This window comes from Buceros rhinoceros, unplaced genomic scaffold, assembly GCF_000710305.1.
Source record: "Buceros rhinoceros silvestris isolate BGI_N320 unplaced genomic scaffold, ASM71030v1 scaffold4202, whole genome shotgun sequence".
NCBI lineage: Eukaryota > Metazoa > Chordata > Aves > Bucerotiformes > Bucerotidae > Buceros > Buceros rhinoceros.
This window is the reverse complement of record NW_010400516.1, coordinates 12,230-25,406: the sequence shown is the minus strand read 5'-3', so window position 1 is coordinate 25,406 and position 13,177 is coordinate 12,230. Positions and strand designations below refer to the sequence as shown.

The window sequence follows — 13,177 nt, the reverse complement described above, 5'->3', positions numbered from 1 at the left end:
TCCTGCTGACCATAGCTAATTGAAGCTAAAGAAGGGAGCCTACCCTGGTATTCTACAGCCCTGGTCTGTTAGCAAGGACAGATCAGAGGGCAGCCTGGAAGCCAGGCTTGTCTGAAGCATGGGTGAGCACATCAGCAGCTATTAGACTTCACGAATCACTTTTGTGATAGATGGCCAATGAAAATGATTGAAAATCCCTCCTTCCTCCCCTCCAAGGGCAATCACTCTGGCCGCTCCTATCGCACATTAAAACAACCTCTTTCAGAAATGTGCAAACCTGATTGAGGAAGGCAATATCCTAAATGAAGGCCAGAGGAAGCTGAGCATTTTAATCATTTCAGCTACAAGTCACCAGTGCTAGGCGTTTTGTAGAATGCTTCTTTTTGCTGTACCTCATCATGTCTCCCACTTGAATTCACACCAGAGACCTGAAAGCAATCTGTTTCCTTTTTGTTATTGGGGAGGATAGATGCACAAAGAGCTTGTTCAGGCTGTAGCAGCATTTGCGTGTATGCAGCTGCATGTCTCACCATGTGTGTGTAACCCGATAAATCTTCCATTTCAGAAAGGCCAGCTCTACTGAAGTAAACCATCAGCTTCCACAACTTTGAATCAATTTAAATGAATTCAATACAGAAAAACAAAATAAACTCCAGACTATATGTTTTTACATAACCAGACTTCATGTCATCTGATTATGAAACACTTAAATAAGCTGAAAAAGTGGTATTTATGAAACCTAGCTATGCCTTCTTTGAAACCACTCCTTCAATGTAAGCAAATATGTTCAGGTGGAAATTTAGGCACAATGTACCAAAATCTGCAGCAAGGGAGACTCTTGCATTGTAGGTACACGTCACCACTTCACTCTGCATCGCTGAAAAGCAAGCCACTGTGACAGCAAATTTACCACTCTACGTACATCTATGGATATTTTCTTTCTTCCTGTGTTAATTTTTATTTTTCAAAGGAGGCAGTCTGTACTGAAAACCAAAAATCCGCAGTGGACTAGAAAGGGATCTCTCCAGACAACTGGCTGGACACCTCTGTGTACAAGTGCATATCTTCCAGGCATGAATTGTATTTGGTTTTCTAAGGTCAAAACCCAGATTCTGCAAATTGAAAGGCATATTTAGAGTTAGTGAATCTATTTTCACTTACACTGAGTGCTTACCAGCACTTTAACGTGGTAACAGACAACCCAGTGGCTAAAAACTGTGATTATTACTATCTGAAGGTCCATGTCACTGCACGAATGGAAAGCATAGCCCATAGGCTTTGAGTTGCTGTGTGACATCAATACAGACTGCTTCCATATACATTTACATGCACTCAGCTCCTCATCAGAAAAGACATCAGAAGAAAACATCATATCTGACACCACAGTAACATCCACTGATCTAAAACTGTAAAGGGATCTCAGAATAGTTTACTTGACATTAAGCTCCTTTTGCATTGCTAAAACAAAGTAAAAATGAAGAACCCAGGCTGTGTTTCTAGAGATAAGGGAGATTTGTTCATCTTTCTGTACCTTCACCTTAAGTTTTTGAATGTCCAGTATTATATGCTATTTTTGTGACCTTAATAATTTTGGATTTGCATATCCTGCTTGTATTAGGCTACTTAATTTGCACAGCAAAATATCTTCTCTCAGCATTCTCAGTCCACGGTAAGCCAGCATCCATATTTGAACTGGTTTGCTGAAACAGAATACCAACTTGATCTGCCATGATGGTAGATGATAGCTGAAATGAACATTCTTTAGCAAGAAGCAAACAAGTAAAAGAGATGATTGCACTGTTTTTCCTCTAGGATATGGTATTGGTCTTCCTCCCAACTCTCCGCTCACCTCAAACATCTCTGAACTGATAAGCCAGTACAAGTCCCATGGTTTCATGGATGTTCTGCATGACAAATGGTACAAGGTTGTTCCATGTGGGAAAAGAAGCTTTGCTGTCACAGAGGTAAGTGAGGAACTCACATAAATGAGGATTTGCTCAAGTTGCCAGTTATTTCCCCTTATTCTCAATGTGCAGAAGACATACACATGACAGAGGTGAGCTGCAGCTGAAGGGAAGCATTAGGCTTCAAAAGCAAGAGATGCTAAGCCCAGTAGTGTTCATTATCAGAGCACAAGAAAAACATCAGCAAGACTGCTGCTAAGTTAGGCATGCAGTGCATGCATTGGAGAGCTCTTCTGGAGACAAACGAGCATGTAACGTAGCATTAAAAATGTCATCTGGCACACCACACAACAAATTATGATTCCACTCAATTATGTGTATCACCATCTACAGGATCTGTCAGGAATTCTGGACCATCTCACACCGGATGACACATACCACAGGAGTGATAGCTAAAACAGCTAACACAAAGACCAACAAGAGCAGAGGAAGAGAGACAGTGGGAATTTAGTCCATCTCAAATTTCCAATACAACCCTAAGCACTTCCTAACATGGGTGGCAGCTACTTCTACCAAAGACAGGACTTCAGCCTAGAAACAGCCCACTAAGACACCACATTAAAAACAGAAGAAAATGTCTAAATACATCTACAGAAACTGGAAGTACAATTCCATGGATTTACATCCTGATACCAACTAAGAGCAGTTATGCCAGCTTATGACAGCTGAAGATGTAGGCCATTAATTATGAGAAGAAAAGACTCCTTTTGTCAGAATAGCAGTTTTTCATCAAGTTCCCTAGACTGTCAAGTAAAAAAAGATAAAGTACTGGGGAATCAAAACAGCCAGCACGCCTGAAGCCTAAAGCATACACTTTTAGCTCAAGGTCTACCAAAAGATGAAGGTTATTTATTATCGGTGGTACAAAACACATGGCTAGAAGTATGATATCTGCTCCTCAGAGTCTTCAGCCAAATAATCAAAGCAACTCTATGTGTACCCTCAGGAAGTCGTAGCATGGCCATTCCCCTCTGAAAGAGAAGTCCAGTTTCCTAGGGCCCTGAATCCCGCTCTTCAGTGGTCACCTGAGTATCTTTCTGGAAACCTCTTGACTGCTGTCTAAATCACTAGAAAATTAGCATTTTTTTAGACATAAGACAAAATCTATTCAACTTTTTTACTACGTGGATTGCTGGGGTATTTCTGCATCCCTTAACATTTTCATTAAGATTATGCCAATATGAAATAAATTATAATTTAACGTCACGTATTTATAGAAGAAAATCCAATTTATTTTTAATCAACTTATTCAATTTTTTTAATTAATTCAGCCCAAGAAAGCACACTTAAACAAAAATGAGTATTCACTGCTATTTCTGATCTAGCTTATCTGGAGATCTTATTATCATCTAACAAGACATGTATCTGGGGAATTTTCTTTTTAATGTATCTGACATATCTCTTCCTGACATGCACTTCATTCAGTGACCCCTTGTTACTCTACCTTTTAATACAATCTTTTGAATTAAATCTCAGGAAAATTACCAGATGGTAATGGCATTAATTACCATGACTATCTTAAAACTGAAAACTCCTATAGCAGAGACAATCTTACTTTCTTAGTCATTCCCCAGTGATGAGACATGAGCAGCTTCCTCTGATCATGGGAATCTAACTCCGGTAGCTGTATCCAGCCCTGGATTTTCTGTTTTCCTAGAGAAAGAGCTAAGACACAGAATCAATTCTGAACAACTTCCAGTTAAAAAATGTGGGTTTATTTAGTACTGTTTTTCTCACAGCATAAACATTTGCTCCTTTAAGCCAGTGGTGTCACAAGAGGTGCATACCAACTCTGAGGGTGCATAGGACAATCTATTGGGTTACAGGAAGAAAATACTAGGACTTCAGTAATACATATATATACACATATACATAAATATACATATATGGGCGTGCATGCTCAAAAAGGACTGATAAAGATGCATGAAAAAAAAAAAATTTGGACATCACTGCTCTAAGCCTTAGGGTCTCAAGACTGTCTCTAGCAATAGGTCCTTTTTTGCTGCCTTAGCAAATACAGTAGTAGAGAAAATAAGCCGTGGCTGGGCAAACTCCAGATGGCATAGTATAAAACCAATTGGATCTTTTGTGAAGAAAAGCAAACAGAACAAAGATAAATAAACCTTGCATTTATACTGAAGAGGAAAAAATATGATAGGCAGCTTGTCATTTTACAGTTACTATTCTGAAAGACCCTTGCAATTTAAAAACACAAGGAAAGACCATATCATTTTCCTGCACAGCTATTGCCAGTACATGATCTCTGAGGCAAAGCCAGTTCTTCTGCTTCCCCAGATTTTCATTAAGTCCATTAAATTCAGTGATACAGTACTCAGAGTCTTTGGTTTCCAGGTAAGCCTTAAACTTCCCTGTGTTTGTGACATGAAAAAACAATGACACGGTTTAAGTACCCCAAGATTCCTCAAGGCCTCCCAACAAAGGCTCAGGAGGAAGGAAATAAAACCTATCCCAGTCACAAAATTATGATTTTGTCACATGAATAGTCCCATGGAATTTCTTTTTTCTCAGTGTCGAATAGCAGGAAGTTTTATGTGTGGTGTGATAGCTGAAAGATACACTGTGCTTTGAGGTAATTGAGTCTCTTGAGTGTAACCTCCACAAGATGGCCATAATGGAAGGCAGGTCTAGCTGTGCTGGGGCTGGTTATCTGACTGTAGTCCTTTTTTGATCTTCAGTTGTACTAACCCAACATGCATAACCGAGTTTTTCTCCAGAGACGAGATCCAACAAGCTGAGTCAGGTCACCAAACTGAAGGGCTCTAAAAAGTCACTCAAGAATTTTTCTTTGAACGAATCCTCACATACTCAAAGGCCTTATGCAATTAGAAAGAGTGAGCAGAAGCAAAAGACCACTTGTAAATCTGTGCTGTTGCGGGTAAGCTCTGCTAAGTCCAGACCTTCCTTGTCCTGAATTCTTCTACTTCTACTGCATTTCCCATTTCCCATCCTCCTCTTCATCCACTCCTCGCAGACAGGAACTTGGAGATTTTAGGGCTTGCTATTTCACAGCTGGGACAAACTTACTAAATTAAACAGGACCAAGCAGTGGACACTCTCTAAAGCATAGCTCCCCCCATCATTACATTGAGAAGCATGGGAATTATTCCTGGTCTTATCTTTATGTCAGTTTGTATCCTCTAGCCCAGAATTCTTAAAGTTATTTAATTCCATACAGTCAGTCACAGTAACATTCAACAGATTCATGGAAGTGTGAACAATGTTCAACACAGAAGCTGAAAATTCATTTTCAAAAAGGCTTCTAAGCTTCTCAGCTTCTACGTGGGTAGTCATTCACATGGATTATATACCAAACCAAGACCCAGCAATTGCCTTTTGATATCTAGAGTAATGCTTTGTAATTTTCTATGTCTTTTTGACAAATTTGGTCTGTGACACACTGCACCTGTTGCCCAAGAGTAATGACCTAAAAATGGGAATATATGTAGGTGAAATATTGATCATTCTAGCCTTTAAATGGCTGAAATATCCATCTTCCTTTATTACCTTTTTACGCTGTAGCTGATTCTTACAAGCCTGCCACTCCTGCCCACCAAGGTTGATTTTTCTATAACTTTGTTTAGAGATTCATCTTCCTACTCATCATTTTTTTCTAATCTTACACTGGGAAATTTTATTTCCTGTGGCAGATCTTACTGCCTGGTCTTTCCATCTATCTCAGCAGCATTTTGCTCACTCTAAATTGCATTTGAAAATAAAGTTGTCTTGGAAAGGCATGAGCCACACTGGAAGATGGGGCTGGAAGATTTGACTCCTCAAGCTGAGAAACCAAATAAAGGTGAGTTTGAAAGTGCAGAGGTCAGCAGGGCTTGACTCCACTGTTTTGTATGAACCTCTTCAGCAAAAGCACTTGCCCAAGGCACTTTACTCTGGCCTACCCACCGGAACATTCATAGGGGATGCAGCTGACTCAAACTTGGAGTGAACTGCTGCAGTGAATTGTACTCTCTCCACCACAAGTAACTGTTGGTAGCAGGGGCTGTTTGTGCTGATTGCTAATTGCTAGCAACATCACTTGAGTTCTCTTAACCTGAAATTGTTGCGCCCTGGTCTCCAAGGAATTTCTTTGTGTAAATTTGATAAGTCCCTACTTAGAGCAGAGCATAGTGCTCAAGGGAAGTGGGGTTGGCAGGGTTACATTTGCACATATTACATCTGGGCATAATCAATGTCATTTGTTTTCAATTTGTGCCCAGTACACTTGGCCCTTTTTCTACCCTGCTGTTACTCATTAATGCCATTTCAGCAGGAGCCAGGCTCCTGAGACTTTCCCCTCCAGCATATGAGCTCCACCCAAGCACAGGGGAAACTGCAAAATCTTTCTTTCTATGGTATTTTTGAGAACCAAAATACAGTGAATTGGTGGCTTTGAAATTTTCTGTTCAAGGTAGCAAAACAGCTACAGCACCAAGCCCCTGTGACAGGAGGCAGGGTGGATGGCCTGAACTGGCAAGATGCCTGTCCATTAGCAGTGAATTTGTCTGTTCAGACCAGGCAGTAATGATCAGGGCAGAGCGTAGAGAAGATGAGTTGCCACACCACGGTTTCTCAAAACACTAAGAAAGAGAAGGGCTGCTCCTGGTCCAGGGAGTAGTTAGGGTTTGGGAAAAGCTAACTATGCATACAGACTGTTCTGTAGCTTTTAAGTTACATTTAAAAAAAAATTATTGTTGAAACTGTATCTTCTATTTCACTTGAAAGGGTTAAAGATGTTTGTTTCTGGTGCACTACAGGTGCCAAGAGAAGGTCATGCAGACCCTTTCATGTTGGGAATGAACTACCCTATGCTCATAAATAAAAGCTGCCTTTCATGGTATCTTGTTACCAGTCTGTGAAAAACAAAGACAAAGGTCAGGAAAAAAGATTTTGCTGCAAAGACAATTTGCTCAGTCTGCACGTGTACTTGTCTGGGGAGGAGAGCTGGTCCTTGCCCACTGGAGGACTGAGAACCTTATGAAGAAGGGTATCACAAAACAACAGACATTGTTTTGTAAAGGGGTCATCTCAATGTAGGAAGAGCCAGTGGCATCTGGACTTGCCCTGGGGAGGAAAATACTTTCCACAATGGTCCTGAAGAAAAGAATGTATGAATATTGCAACTGACAACAGAGTCAGGAGAAGCACACTTTGAGTTTTCTGGTAATGAGTAACAGATTTAGATTCACTTGTCAAAACCAGAAAAAAATATAGTTCACTATCTATGAAGACAAAGCTGTTATTCCCAATTCACAGCCTGTAATATCACCGAAGCAAACATCTTTGTACCTAATTTGCGTGATACGTGTATTGTTTTTCTTCCCACTACAGACAGGGCTCGGAAAATGGATGAGTTGAAAGAAAAAGATTTATTACCAAATGAAGTATTTTTCCAGACCTGGGCAAAAGTCCTTACAACAAGAGGGAACGGAATTGGTCTTGCTAATGCATGACAGTGATATACAGTATCTTAAAATATGGCACTTGAAACCCTAAAGCCATGGTCACTGGTCTTTGCTAAGGATAATGTCCCTGAAGAGATTAAATATACATTACTTCAATGCTGCCACTTCTTTAAGAGGGCAGAAAGCCATAAGAATGAATAATAAATGCATGAATAACATTTTTCTCTGCAGCTACAAGAAATGCCACAATCTGGAGCAAGGGACAAGTTTTAATACTGCTTAATTTTCTAAATACGAGAATTAGCCTCAGTGGGATTTTGCAAACCTACTGAGATGCCAAAATGAGTTTAGGAATCAGCCCTTCATATCCATTTATCCCTAGTAAAGCTGAAAATAATTCCTTCTTCACAGAGGTGCTGCAAAATTTAACTTCCTGATCTCAGCAAAGCTTTTTAAAATCCTTGTGGGGAAAATGCTATCAAAAAGGATAGGTTATTATAGCTAATGTGCCTGTTGAGTGTTTGGGTTCAGCAATGTGCAGCACCAATGCCTGTGCTGTATTGCGAACCTGCAAAGCACCCACAAAAATCTTTACAGGCTTCTAATTAGAGAAAGCTACCAGAGGCATATCTGATGGCTCATTCACTCCTCTCAGTACAAACAAGGAGAGTGAAGCATTTACAGTCTCTTGTAGTAGGGAGTAAAGGAGAAGTTTTTCCCACTAAATCCAATTATGAAATCATTGAGTGGTGTTTTGTCTCTGCTCCCACCTTCAAAGAGAATGCAAATATCAAACTCTCTTCTCTGCATCCTCTTCCTTCTATTCAGGACCCAAAGAAAAAGCATATAACTACAGAGGAGACAGCAGGAAATGTTTAGGTAGCAATTGCAGATAAGGGTCAATAAATCAGAAAAGTCTCTCCAAGGATACATAAAAAAGCAGACACCTCCACTTCTGTTCTCATATTTGTTGTTTTTCGGAAACTGACAATTTCCCAATTTGCAAATGGCAAGTAACTTAAGAGGCTGTTGCCCGTGTAGTGCTTAGCACTCATTAGCTGTAATTATCACAGGATTGACTATGGGTTGCTTATTGCTTCAGAACCACCACATGGGCATAATTGAGTTCCTTCTCCTAAAATGCAGGGAGCTACATCCTGTATTTATGATTACAAAGTCGGAACAAGGGCTGTATTTTTATCCTGGGTTAATAGAGAGTAAACCACATTATGGCCTTAAAAAAAAAAAAAGGTATTGTAGAAGAGAAAGTCATTAGATGGTTTTCTCTTGCCAGCAAAGACCTAACACACGTATACACACCAGACCCCTACCACTTCATCAAAGAAAGCAGTGATACAGAGAATCCAGTTTATTGCTGCTTTTTCCAAATATATTCTATACATGCACCTACAAATACATAAGCAAACTACAAAATAAGTAGCAGAGCTTGCTGCTCTGATACTGATAAGCCTGAAGCTATGAAAGAGATATGCCCCAATTAGATGGTGTCCTTTGCCGTTTAACATGTGTCTACACACACTATATGCGTGCGTGTGTACAGTAATTATGAACAGCTGATTAATTGCCTTTTTACAATGATACATAAATGTGCTCACAGTGCTATAATCACTCCATAGACTGTAAGTTGCACTGTGCTAATTATTTCTCCCGTCTCAGTTCCCCACTTCATTTAGTCTCAGAAATTTCCCTTTACTGTGCAGCCTTTATCAGGCAGCTCTTTCAATGCATTATCTTCTTTATTGCTAGATGAAATATTATTGATGCTTTGTTTTGGCATTTCATTTCCTAGGAGAAGATGTCTTGTTTGGGTCAATTTCAAAAGCTATCCATTACAAGTGAAAAACACATCTGAGATGCCAGTGCTGGAATTTCATTCACCTGTTTCCAGGGGAGGTAGAAAACTATTCTGCAGAGCTGACAGGACAGTGAGCCAGACCCTCATCAGCATAAATCAGTGCAGCTTTATTGAAGACAAGGGAGTTATTTTTCATGTAAGAAGCTGGCCAAGTATTCTCTCTGCAGCATTACTGGAGTGGCATCGAACACTGACCCCAGGCTGGAGGAGACATCTCACGCATGCAGGAATCCCCACTTCAGTTGCCACTGCGTCTCTTTTTTTTATTATTATTTTGAATGGCCAGAGTTGTATCATATTACACTAAACCTAGTTCCTGTTCTCAGAGCTGTATAAACACTGCCTACCATACAGCAACCTAACACGAGCGGATCAGGCCTCCCTACTGATCTCCCCTATCTTTAGGGACTTCTGCATTACTTCTAAAGTAGCTAAGCAAAAGGACCTTCACTCAGCTGACTGGTTCCTAGCACTGCGGGTGTTATAGCAACACCCACTCATAGACTTTTACTCTGTATGACTGTATGACACCAAACAGCAGTAGCCATACACACGCATATACAAGTGTGTTCTTCAGATGACTAAACAAATCTATTCCTATTTATTATTCTATTTCTTATTCCATTTATTCTTATATATACTGTTAACTCTACAACTCTAAGGAAGTTATTTCATACTTGCCCTTGAGCAACCTTTTTGGGAAGCAAGTGATTTGTATGAATGCTTCTTGGAGAATTAGGAAAGGCACATTTAACTGGTATGTTCAGCTCATATGGATAGCGGTCCTTTTGGTTCTTACAGATACTTATATATGCTGAATTCAGAGATGGGCCATACTGAGGTCTTGGCTCTAAAGACCATTGAGAAAAAGGTCAGACATGGGGCCTCATTTTGCTTTTACGCTACATGGGCTAAAAGTTGGACTTCACTGATACTGGAAAGAAATGGGCCAGGTAACCCAAACCTTCAGTCAAACACTTCAGGTTATGAGTGGTTTAAAGCATTACCACCTGTAACTTCTGTGTCACCCTCCTGTTCCCCTAACTGGAAGGACAAAGTATGGGTCAACAGGCTCTTGCCAACAAGAAATTCCAGTGCTGAGAGGAAAGTTTTGCTTTTAGGTTGAACTGATGCACTTTCAGCATCAGAAAACCCTCATGCCAAGTCTCTGACACCCTTCTACCCCAGAATCACTCTATTGTGGTTTTCCACTTTCCCCAGGCTGCATTAAGTTTCTTTAGCAGTTGCTTTTACACCCCCATTATACCCTTCAACGCCCTTGAAGTGTTTATTCACTGGTATAAAAATCCTTTTCCCAAAAATTCTGCTCAGTGCACTTCAGGGCAAGGAGGTTGGTTTTGGCAGAGACCCCCAAAATAAGAGATCATTGCCAGTGCCACATGCAGAAGTTCTCACTCTGCTAGATTTCTGAAGCTCAGTTCCTGTCAAAACCCTGTGATACAACATGTCATAACATTGTGTTTTAAAGAACAGAAATAAAATATGAAAACCAGAAGAGAGAAATACTGCTCACCCAACAAAAGTACACAAAGGGACTTCCAAGCCTTGGACTTCAATGGACTCATCACTAATCAACTCTTCGGCTTAAAATGACCTCATAAAAAGATTTTTCAAACGCTCTGTCATTTATCTTTTGACTAATTCCACTTTCTCTTCTGGATTGCACTGCTGTAGTCATAACAAAGCACAATCCCAACCAACATCCACCCACCAAACTAACAACACACTGAAGGAATACACAATTCAATTATCCAGGGTGACTGCATTCCAGGTATCATCTCCTGACACACAACCCTATCCATACAATTTGCTGCTCCTTTTTTCTTTTTCTGACTTGGGAAGTAACATTCTTTAATAGAAAGGCGCATAGAACTAGTATTCTTGGAAATATTTCCGAAGTAGTCTGTAGGCAGTAATCCTTAGGAAGAGTTTTTAGTCACTGATAAACTCATAACTGAGTTATGGAGGCATGAAAACAATAGTACTAAGATGATACTTAACATGCAAAACCCCTGTCCCACCCATTAGAGTGCAGGTGTTTGTAGTACAGAGTGCTGCTGTACATGGTTTCCCAGTCTTCAGACACGATTAATGCCAATAAGAAACTCAAATTAATTAAAGACTTCCCACTCTACATAAGAAGGATGGGTCGGCAGAACAAGGTGAGAGTGTTCCTGTTTTTCATAATTGCAGTTGGGGTTCATAATAAACACAGTTTCAGTCCTGTTCATGTAGAAAGTGGAGAGGTGCCATGTTTGTGCTACTACGTAAAAACATTTTCCCCGTGACCTTCCATCAAGGGTAAAGCACAAAAAAAGGGAAGTTAATGATCAGTTCCCAGAAATTATGAACAGCTGGTCTTAGATCATTGCTGCTGGACTTGCTCTACAGTTCATTGACTGTATTCTGTCAGGCCGTATTTGCTTTTACAAATGCAAACACACAACAAATACTGGATTCTCATAGGTGTTCAATGCTTCAACTCATTAGGGAAACAGCACAAGGAAAAACATTCCCTGGTCTTCGGCTGACTCTCATTCCAATGACAGGTCCTTTGCTCTGATTGAATACAGAGCTTTCTGCAGCACAGAAAAAGGCTTTGTTGTGAACAGTGTCCAGACGACTATTCTGCAGTATTTCATCACTCTGTATTCATTCAGACCACATTTCCAAATGAGAAAACTGAAGCATCTGTTAAAATACACTAACAGCCTACTTCCCCTTTTGATTTTATTCACAGACACTGCAAATGGGCATCAAGCATTTTTCTGGGCTCTTTGTGATGCTGTGTATTGGATTTGGCTTGTCCATTCTCACTACCATTGGGGAACACATCGTGTACAGGCTGGTCCTACCACGAATCAAGAAGAAATCCAAGATGAAGTACTGGCTCCATACAAGTCAGGTACTTATTCAGAAGGAACCCCGTGAAAGTCATGTGGCTGATTAAGAGAGTCTGGGCAAGAACAAGGTGTGAAAGGTGGTAGGAGCACAGATGATTGATTGGCATTTGAAGTGTGACAGCAGCTTCTGGAATTTGAAGAGGCATACCCAAATGATGGAATGAGAAGTACAGAGGAAACAGTTCAAATCAATTGCAAAGCTTACAGGAGGTACCTTTCCATTTGTGTTGTAACCTTACAACTGTTCTGGACACCAGAAACAACAGTATCATCCTGAACTGGTTAACCAGATTTTATCTTGCTGTCACAGGTTCCCATGCATGATGCATGCAGGAAGTGCTGAGTAACCTCCTTCATTATTCTAGGGAAAATAGTGGAAGAAAATTGCTCTAGGTGTTTGCTCTAAACAAAGAGGTTACATTGCAGCAACAAACACAAAAAAGAAAAGCTGCTATTGCTTTAAACAGCACAGTGAAAGAGATCTGTCAGAAGATAATGAAGTTTGCCAAGGTCCACTTTTTCCTGAAGAATTCTAACACCAAGGATTGTTTGCAAACTATTTCTCAACCTTTTAGATTGCCCTTCCTTGGGAAACTATGGGAAATAAATCTGTTCTGATGATAAAGCACAAGCATTGCTTGTATCCTTGAATGTGCAAAATAATTTATGCTCAAGTCCATCACACAAAGCCCAGATCGTTTACCTATTTATGGAGCTATTCTTAATCTTGCTTTTACTAATTTATTTTCTTCTTTTGCCTCTAGAGATTGCACCGAGCTCTGAACAGTTCATTTATTGAGGACAAATGCCAGCCTAAGACAAAACGAGTAGAAAAGAGGTAGGAAGTGTTGCATGTCTTAAAACTCAAACTACAAAAATTACTTTCAAATTAAATACGTTGTGCCTGGGAACCTACTTACAGATCTAATACATGCCAAAGACAATAGAACCAAGAAAACAAAAAAGAAACAAGATAGAAGTGACAAGGGAAAG

The 13,177-nt window shown here is 40.0% G+C and overlaps 1 protein-coding gene across 1 annotated transcript in view; it reads left to right on the top strand.

The window, feature by feature from the left end:
- The window catches only part of GRIN3A (glutamate receptor, ionotropic, N-methyl-D-aspartate 3A), a gene marked incomplete at its 5' end in the record, with an annotated part of 42,840 nt that overhangs the window by 25,596 nt on the left and 4,067 nt on the right, over positions 1 to 13,177 (top strand). The window contains 3 exons of the mRNA XM_010131880.1: positions 1,813 to 1,964; positions 12,022 to 12,186; positions 12,949 to 13,022. Coding sequence (XP_010130182.1) covers positions 1,813 to 1,964; positions 12,022 to 12,186; positions 12,949 to 13,022 — 391 coding nt within the window. The remainder of the gene's footprint in view (positions 1 to 1,812; positions 1,965 to 12,021; positions 12,187 to 12,948; positions 13,023 to 13,177) is intronic.